This window comes from Patagioenas fasciata, chromosome Z, assembly GCF_037038585.1.
Source record: "Patagioenas fasciata isolate bPatFas1 chromosome Z, bPatFas1.hap1, whole genome shotgun sequence".
Taxonomy (NCBI): domain Eukaryota; kingdom Metazoa; phylum Chordata; class Aves; order Columbiformes; family Columbidae; genus Patagioenas; species Patagioenas fasciata.
In genome coordinates, this window is record NC_092560.1 from 82,253,164 (window position 1) to 82,262,774 (window position 9,611).

Here is a 9,611-nt window from a genome sequence, read left to right on the forward strand (position 1 = left end):
GCGACCTCTGAGCAGTTCTTAAAAAAAGATGAAAGCAGATAGAATCATAGAATCATTCCGGTTGGAAGAGACCCTCAAGACCATCGAGTCCAACTGTTAACACTGACACTAACCCATGTCCCTGAGAACCTCATCTCCACGTCTGTCCATCGTCTCCAGGTATGGTGACTCCACCACCGCCCTGGGCAGCCTGTTCCAATGCCCAACTGTCCTTTGGGGAAGAAATGAGAGCAGCAAGTTGTAAAATCTGCCCTGGAAAGGACAAACCAGAGCAAAAAGGCTCCACCACAGCATTCCCACGCCCCTGAAGCCTCCCAGCTACCCGTTGGGAGCTGCCTGTAGGAGAAACAAGATTGTGGAAGACACAGGGAGCTCTGCAGTAAGCTCTCCTCCAGCAGCATTCCAACGTGTCAGACACTTCTGGGATAAAAATGTTTGGTTTTTCCTCTGAAAGCACTCAAGCCATTCACAGAGAAGCTTGTCAGCCTGGAACTGTGTGAAAGGCTTGGAGAAAAGAGTTTTCTGTTTGCAGCGCTGCAGGTTTGAACTTGGAGGTGGGAAGCTCCCATGGACTAAGTTAACTGTGGACAGAGTGAACAGCCCCAACAGGAGCCCTGATGACAGGGGGCTGTGGTGCAGGGGCTGAGCGAGGATCAGGGACCAAGTTCTAGGGTATCAGATAAAGCTGAACACACCACACAAAGCAGAGCGACTTTAAACTGAACTTTCCCACCCCCTAGATCACAGTTCTAGCAGTAGGATCTCGGACCTGATGTAGCATGCAGAGAAAGACAGGAAATGAAAGAGATGGGCTGGTATAAAACCTCCCCCAAAAACCTGTGATGATTGCAGGCAGTTTACGGACAGAACTGGAGCCAGCTACAGCAGATGGTGGCATTTATGGCTTTCGCAGTTTTAACAGCCAAACGTGCAGCTGTCTGGTGACACTAGGACAGACAGTTCTGAGAGAAGTCACCTTCTGAGCCAGGCACGAGGATGGGACAGACAGTTCTAAGAGAATATGGTGTTCCACCTAGATAAGGCTCTGGGAAGACCTTATTGTGGCCTTTCTGGACTTAAAAGGGGCCTGTGAGAAAGATGGGGACAGACTTTTGAGCAGGGCCTGTTGTGATAGGACAAGGGGAGATGGTTTTAAACTAAAGGAGGGAGATTCAGGCTGGACATGAGGAAGAAATTGTTGTCCCTGAGGGTGGTGAGAGCCTGGCCCAGGTTGGCCAGAGAGGTGGTGGCTGAACCATCCCTGGAGACATCCCAGGCCAGGCTGGACGGGGCTCTGAGCAACCTGAGCTGGTGAAGATGTCCCTGCTCATGGCAGGGGGGGCACTGGGGGAGCTGGGAAGGTCCATTCCAACCAAAACTACTCCATGAATCTATTCTACGATTTTAAGAGAGAGACCCCTGTACGCCATAACTACCACCACCTCTGGCAGCGAGGTTCTCTGACTCCACAATTCTATTACATACTCTGTCACAGCATCAGACTGTTACAGAACACTATGAGGTTCAGTTAGTGACCACCCACGACAAGAAAGCGTCAACTCCTTCCCCAGTTGTGCCTTTCCCTAAGACAAATTTTCTAGTGAAAAAGATAAAAACTGGTAGAGTGACACTGAGCTCTGTCACAAAGGCAACTGCTCCCCCTGCTCGCTCTTGTACAGGGAGCTTGATCCACCCAACAGTTAAGATGCTCCCTGGTTTTTCAGAGTTCTTTAGCAAGCGCGTGTCCAAGGAAGCAAAACGCTGTCATTTTGAAAGCAGATGTTGTTCAAGTAGCAATAATTTAGAATGGAATATACAAGCCTTTTTACATGGAAACTTTTATTATCGAGATCTGTACATTCAAGTCGCATATACTTTTAAGTCTTTGATGGAGCTGGAGCACAGGAGCACAACAACAGCCTGGTCTGTGGGAACAGCTAAAGAGTTTATGCCTCAAAAGTAGCCAGGAAATTCGTGACTATTTCCTTCAACTTAGCTTCTGTCTGGTCAGAGATCTTCCCTTCGGTCCTGTTGAAAAGAGTTTAGTTAAACTTCCGACACAGGAATAGATACACTCCCTAAGGCAAGAAATGAAGCTCCCAATTTCTAACAAAAGGAGCAGATGAATTAACACATTTCTGTCTGGTGCATGAAGCTATACCACTTAAATAAATATAACATACTTTCTCCTAAAGTTAGTCCTGTTTAAGAACAAAGGTTTGCCAACAAACACTTTCAAAACAGCTGTAGGTAGCTCTTCCACAGAGCTATGCCTCAGAGACGGAAGGCACAGGACTCACGACCCAACAAGCCAGGACCAATTTACAGGACTATGGAAACCCCCAACGACCCCCTCAGCAGCAGGGAAGGCAGTCCACAACCCTCAACCCACAGCAGCAGCTTAAAGCTATCAAAAATATGGGAACTGACTGCATTAAGTGACTGCAGTATCAGATTAGGAGGAGAATTCAAATGCGTTCATTTTAAGGATCAGCTGATTTCCCAAGTAAAGACTGGGGACAAGAAGCTGAGCTCTGGACAGCAGGACAAGGACTGACTGAACCTCCAGGTCTGGTACAAGCAGGTTAAGGCTTCATGTTCTGTGATACAGTAAATTAACAGTTCAGAGATCGTGACCTGCGCTCCAGCTGTCAGGTCAGTACCCTTGGTATGAAGTAAGACAAATCATCACATACCTGATGGTGGAGAGGAGGGCCTGGTGCTGGCTCAGTACATGAGCGAGGAAAGCACTCTCAAATTTAGTGATTTTGCTGGGCTCCAACTTGTCCAAGTGACCTCTTACACCAGCATAGATGACTGCAACCTGTTCCTCAATAGCCATGGGAACTGCATAAAACAAAGAATTCATTCCACAGAATGTCTTAATGCTGTCACAAAGACAACTCTCGTTAGTACAAGAGACTAATGGGAAACACGGACTTGTTATATCCAGGAGACTCACCATACTGCCCTTGTTTGAGGAGCTCCGTCAGACGGACACCACGGTTCAGCAGCTGTTGTGTGGCAGCATCCAGATCAGAGCCGAACTGAGCAAAGGCAGCTACTTCACGATACTGAGCCAATTCCAGCTTCATGGTACCTGCCACCTACAACAGAAAATACAGCTCAGACTGTTTGACCCCCTTCAAAAGGTGCCGAGCAGTCTGTAGGTCACCTTCAGCTGACAGCTTTGCCATGCATATCAGTCACGTGAATCTCAGGTGTTAACACCCATTTCTAAAAATCAAACTGTCTGCTTGGCCTTTTAACATAAGCATGCTATTCCTACCTAAAACAGGGAGAGATGATGTTAAATCTCTCAAATTCCCTATTTGGACTAAAAGCATGGACTTAAGAGCATTGTCTATTTCTACTCAGATCAGTACCCAGTTCAACAAACTGAAAATATAACAGCCCCACGTCTTTATGCAGATACTATTTTCCCTACTCCACTTCTCTCTCAGCAGGTAAAGGAGAAGTTTGTTCTTTTATAATTTTCTAACACTAAGGAATGCAAAGCTTTATTTGCTCTCTATTCACAGCTGTTCAGAATGAAATGGGTTGCAAAGTTTACACACTACTCATTTCTGATGAGAAGAGGAGCAGTAGTTTCATGCTCACCTGCTTCATAGCCCTGGTCTGAGCAGCAGAACCTACACGGGACACAGAGAGACCCACATTGATGGCTGGACGGATACCTTTGTAGAACAACTCAGTTTCCAAGAAGATCTGTAGAAGAAAATTGTTTTACTGTCTTGCTCAGAAGCCTGGAAACCTCCTCAGAGACCTGCCAGTAAGCTACACAGAAGTATTGGCATGCAAGGGAGTCCTACCTGTCCATCAGTGATGGAGATGACGTTGGTTGGAATGTAAGCAGACACATCACCAGCCTGCGTTTCAATGACAGGCAAGGCGGTCAGAGAGCCACCTCCAAAGGAATCGTTCATTTTAGCTGCTCTCTCCAGCAGGCGGGAGTGCAGGTAGAACACATCACCTGGGTAGGCTTCACGGCCAGGTGGCCGACGCAGCAGCAGAGACATCTGACGGTAGGCAACAGCCTGTGTGGTACAAAGAAAAGCTCTCAGATTTCAGCAGCTTGTTTCAAATTCTGAATTTCTAAACCTGATGTGATCTTACAGCCACAACAGCAATGCTAGACTATGAGGCCTATAAACAATGTTTCCTGACCTGTTTGGATAAGTCATCATAGATGATCAACGCATGTTTTCCGTTGTCTCTGAAGTATTCCCCCATGGAGCAGCCTGAATAGGGAGCCAGATACTGAAGGGGTGCTGCATCGGATGCTGTGGCAGACACCACAATAGTGTACTTCATGGCATCTGGAAAGAATTGGAGACACACACCACTGAGTATATTACTTCACCACACCTGTAATCAGCAAATACAACACACATGTGCAGTACCAGTTGCTGAAGAAAAGTCAAAGCAGCATCAGTGCATTGGTACAGGAAAGAACACCACACTAGGTTAATGCATCTGTTAGCTCAACTAACTCCTGATGTTTCAAGAGCAAATTCATGGCAGCTAATGTGTAACACTTTCTGACTTCTTTCTCATTTAAAATGAAGTTTAAATGTTCACTAACACACACTTTGGTTTCAGAAGTAATTCAGTCTGAAAGTCCATCTTCTGCAAGGAGATGGTATACTGTTTCACAGTCCTAACCAAATTGTTATCATTAAAATGCCAGGGAGATTTACTGCTAGGTATGATCCTGCTTGACCACCATGCAAGAGGTAAGGTGCCTGATCCTTGCAAGCTCTACTACATATGCAGCCTTGGCCAACAAGATCATGGCTTCTGAAAATGAAGTCAAGTCTGTTTGGGCAGTAAAGTCTCTCCACTAAACATGCAACTGCTATTTGCACTGACTTGCATACACATAAAACAAATGGCAAGTCCATAAATACTTGTGGAACGTAACTTGTCATCAGGCCTGTCTGCCAAGAGTAAGCTCTCTCAACTCTCCATAAATTAAAAAAACCAAAACAACAAATCACAACAGTTTTGGGGTCACGTACAAGTCTTCTAATGCTATGCAGCAAAAGAGGGTTTTTTTCTCCAGATTTGTTTTGCAGAAAAGATGAGTTCACTCATCTAATAAAAAAAAATATTTTTGTCTGTACTGGCAGGTAAGAGAGGTCATTCAGCATTATAGTGACAATAGGATGTCACTAGTTGCCAGGCTCAGGCATCTCCAAAAATCTGTACCTGCATCAGTGAGCCTCTTCACCAGCTGAGCAACAGTAGATCTCTTCTGGCCAATTGCAACATAGATACAGTACAGCTTCTTTTTCTCATCTGTTCCATCATTAAATCGTTTCTGGTTGATTATTGTGTCAATTGCAATTGAAGTTTTCCTGTGTAAAAAAGAGCTAGGTAAGTTAAGCTGCCTGTAGTTCTCCCATCCTCTCCAGAGTTCTGTGTTCAACTTCATACATCAGCACACGCTGTACTCAAGTCTCCACTTCAGGAAACACTTTTACCTTGGCCATTTAACTTACCCAGTCTGCCTGTCACCAATGATCAGTTCACGCTGGCCACGACCAATTGGCACCAAGCTGTCCACAGCCTTGATACCGGTCTGCATGGGTTCACGCACGGAGATTCTGGGAATGATCCCAGGGGCCTTCAAGCCAACTCTTCTACGCGTCTTAGATGTAATAGGACCCTAAAGAGAGGAAACAACCTGTTGCAGTCTGTATCACACAAATACAGTAGAGGCGGTAAGCACCTCGTTACACTCACCTTCCCATCAATTGGATTGCCCAGGGCATCTACAACGCGGCCCAGCAGCTCTTCCCCAACTGGAACGTCCACAATGGCACCAGTCCTCTTCACAACATCCCCTTCCTTGATCAGTCTGTCGTTACCAAACACGACAACACCAACATTGTCGGGCTCCAAATTCAAGGACATACCCTAAGACAAAGACCACATAATCCTGAAAAAACTCATTCAATATTTACAAAATTTTGACAGTTTAATAGCAGTACAGATATTCTACAACGTAGAATATCTAACATTGTCTTATCTCAGTCTTATTTGTAACAGGAGTCAATATTCGGCTTTTAATTATAATGTGTGCATGTTCTTCCACACTGGCGAAAGAACCTGCCCAAGTCTTCATACCACATAATTAATTACACTTACAGCAATATAGCATTAAGCCACTTATCTCTATAAAATGAAGACAAAGGATAAGCAGGGTTCAATTATAACATTTTTCTCTTGCTTAGGAATTGGACAAGAGAAAAGCACTAGCTTTTTCTCTGCCTAAAGCAAATTAGGTCATTAAAAATACTGGAAGAGGTGACAGAGTACTCTCAGAACACTCAGACAGCTTTTTAACTCTACTCTGCTCTCAGCACTACAAGAAATCAGCAAACCACACGATGCATTGGAGCAGAGAGGCTACTATTCAACAATACACAGAAAAGCCAGCCTAAAATAATGAAAACAAAACCAATGCCAAATTAGTTCTTGTATTTCCTAGATGAAGACAAAGCTCAAATGTTGCCCAAGAAGCAGATACTAATAGTGAAAGCAAAGTGTTACAAATTCAAAGAATATTTGGTTTTTCTAGTATAACTTCAACTAGTTAATACCTATTAAATTTGCAATGAAGTCCGTAAAAGGTCCATACAGGTACTTTGAAACAGTGCCAAATGTACCCCTTAAAAAAAAGTCATCTCTATATTTCTATGCTAAACAAACTGCTTCAGTGAAAACTTACCTTCAGTCCAGAGGAGAATTCAACCATTTCCTCTGCTTGGACATTTCTCAGGCCGTACACACGGGCAATACCATCACCAATTGAGAGCACACGACCGGTCTCCTCAAGTTCAGCAGAGGTGTCAGCTCCCAAAATTCTCTCCTCAAGAATAGAGGAGACCTCGGCAGTACCTGGAAAGAGACATTTCCAACCAAATATGGCATGTTAGAGACACAGTATGAATTCAGTAAGCTTGCCCTGAATTCACAAGCCAAGGTACCCTTGTTCAGGTACGCCTCAAGGTCTAGCAAGCAACACTTTTCCTTTTAAAGGCTGCATAAGATAAATGACAGCTTCTGTTCACAGCCAATAAAGCAGCTTCAACTCATCATTACCAGCCAGATTCAGTCACAACATTGATGGCTCTTTAGTAATCACTTTCTGTCATTATGTCCCACACTATTTGCAATCTCTGCCTTAGAAAGCAATTCGATTAAATAATCAACCTTAGCTGAGAAAGAACAGACACGTTTGCTCTGCCTGCAGAACATTTAGAGCATTTACTTGCACTGGAGGCATCAAAACACCCTGTCAGCCAATTTGTGACCCAAATATATTTAAATGAACTCAATATATCTAAGAAGGAAGGTGTTTGATACAAGCTATAAAATGAATTCTCCATTTTCCTCCAGCTTCTTTGGCAGTGCACCTCCAACAACTTTTTGTTTCCTCAGCTACGAAACAGTAACACGGTAAACATGTTATTTCCTAATCATACCTTTAATCATCCTAAACCACTTCAGTAATTGCACATGAACCACTACCAAAAATACAGCTATGCAGTGCCGCTGCCTTCACTAAACACCAAGACGCTGGCAACGAAAGTTGCACTCAAGGACACAAGGTCAAACCCAGGCAGGCCTGGGAAAGTCATCTGTCCCTTCATCCTGTGACAAACAAGACAGGACACTGGGCTTTGAGGCGTTTTTTTTTTTTTTAAATAATTCTGCAGGAGCTGAAGACTGAATCAAATCCTTGTGAAGCAGGTAAGTTGTGCAAGCCAGCTGATGAGACTGTCCTTTGGTTTGGGCATAATTTAAACAGTTATAGAGGTGAAGTTCACTGATGTTCACTGTCTAATGCTGTCTGTACATATGTGTCCTTGAGTGTCCTGTCCACCGACACACAAACCTCTCACACTCCATATTCAAATTCCTTTTTATCTAACAGAACGAATTCTTACAAATAGACCTTTCCCAGACTCACCAGTTTTCTGAAAGCATGTTTTGGAGGCATGGAGGTTTCTTGTAGCAACAAATGCAGCACCCAAGGTGTTTCTGGAAACCTAAAACAATTGTTTCAATGACAGTGAGATTGTCTTGATTAAAAAAAAAAATACTAAGAGATAACACACTGAAATTTCTGATTGTGATCTCATATATTTAATGTGTCTTGGTTTTGAGCTGAGCCCCACAGCACTCCATTTGCAAGTTGTAGCTACAGAACCAAGCCCGATATTGCAAAGCAAGGACAAATGGTAAAGGAGATTGCTGTGAATTACTCACTGCACTTCTCTGCACCACACTGATGTCACTGCCACAGCACTGCAGCAGCTCCACAGCAACACCCCCCCTCACCTGCCTCCTTCGCACGGAACATCACAGCCTTAGGGCACAAATAAATAAAACAGAATGTTCTTTACTGCACTGAGCAAGGGAGCAATCACAGAATAATTTTGGTTGGAAGAAACTCTTAAAGACCATCGAGTCCAACTGCTAACCCAACTCTGTCACTAAGCCACAGAATCATAGAATAATTTGAGTTGGAAGAGCATGTGTTCTAAGGGTTGGCCTTCGTAAGGAAGATGTAACTTCAGCATGGCTAGAACATATAGGATAGCAAAAATGAAAATAAAAGCCTATGATATTAATGCATTAAATGGTTGTTATAATGCTAAAGCTGCCAGTGCAGTCCCATTTAACGCTATTTTTCTGAAAGCCTGGGCAGGCCTCTCCATTCACCTTCACCGGGGACATAGGCAGGGAGCAGATTCTGACAGATCTCTGCAACCTCGCTAAAAATGGGGAGCTATAAAAAAATGGGGGAATACGAAAAAATGGGGGACTACTAAAAAAATGAGGGGGAAAAAAGAGAAAAAAACAATACCAGCTCTTAACGTCTTGCCCCTCAAATCCCAGACCGTGACAGGGTCCTAGCAGCTTTCAGACATTAACCTGAGCAATGGGCAAACCCGCATCCCCGAGGAAGGCCACACCGTCTCCACAGCCTCAAAACCCCCCGGGCGAGAGCACCCCAGACCCTCAGCAGCGGGTCGTGCCCATCGCTGAGGTGACTCCACACACACACAGCCCCAGGCTCGGAGGCCGCGGCCCCTCAATGTCACCTCAGCGCCAAAATGGCGGCGCCCGCCATTCCCCCCCCCCCCCCCCCGCCCTTGTCCTCAGGTCGCCGTGCTCACCAGGCCGGCCTGCCGCGGCAGGGAGCGGGCGAGTGCGGCAGCCAGGCGGGCGGAGAGCATGGTGGTGGTGGTGATGGTGGCGGCGGCTCCTCCGAACGAGAGCGAAGCGATCGTGAGGCGCTGCCCGCCCCACACTCGTTCTCTCCACAAAATGGCGGCGCCGCGCTCCGCCCCTTTTGGGGGTGAGGCCACGCCCACGGGGCGGGCGCGCGGCCGGAAATGGTTCCCCAGCAGCCCCCCAGCTTTCACCTCCTGCTTCTGGGGATGTGTAGAGATACGTGTAAAATAATGTAAAAAATATCCAGAAATGGGACTTTTAGAAAAATTCTCAGTCGCGGCAGGTGTCCTTGAGTGGCCTTGGGAGGGCGGAAGGGGCGGGGAGCGGCGGCGGGGCCT

The 9,611-nt window shown here is 45.5% G+C and overlaps 1 protein-coding gene across 1 annotated transcript; it reads right to left on the reverse strand.

Moving 5' to 3' along the window:
• Positions 1 to 1,822: 1,822 nt before the first annotated feature.
• On the reverse strand, positions 1,823 to 9,392 carry ATP5F1A (ATP synthase F1 subunit alpha). Its single transcript, XM_065861183.2, has 12 exons — positions 9,216 to 9,392; positions 8,003 to 8,081; positions 6,758 to 6,927; positions 5,770 to 5,943; positions 5,526 to 5,692; positions 5,233 to 5,381; positions 4,189 to 4,340; positions 3,834 to 4,058; positions 3,622 to 3,729; positions 2,963 to 3,107; positions 2,697 to 2,847; positions 1,823 to 2,028 (listed from the first exon to the last, which is right to left on the reverse strand). The coding sequence occupies exons 1-12, from the start codon at positions 9,273 to 9,275 to the stop codon at positions 1,947 to 1,949; spliced, it is 1,662 nt and encodes a 553-aa protein (XP_065717255.1). The 5' UTR covers positions 9,276 to 9,392; the 3' UTR covers positions 1,823 to 1,946.
• Positions 9,393 to 9,611: the final 219 nt, after the last annotated feature.

What these genes read in the sequence shown, in the direction of transcription:
- ATP5F1A (XM_065861183.2), bottom strand. Translation starts at nt 9,275, where the DNA reads ATGCTCTCCGCCCGCCTGGCTGCCGCACTCGCCCGCTCCCTGCCGCGG. An exon ending in ATGATGACTTATCCAAACAG is followed by an intron (nt 4,059 to 4,188) that starts GTCAGGAAACAT and finishes TGTACCACACAG; the next exon opens with GCTGTTGCCTACCGTCAGAT. An exon ending in CCTCAAACAAGGGCAGTATG is followed by an intron (nt 2,848 to 2,962) that starts GTGAGTCTCCTG and finishes TGTTTTATGCAG; the next exon opens with TTCCCATGGCTATTGAGGAA.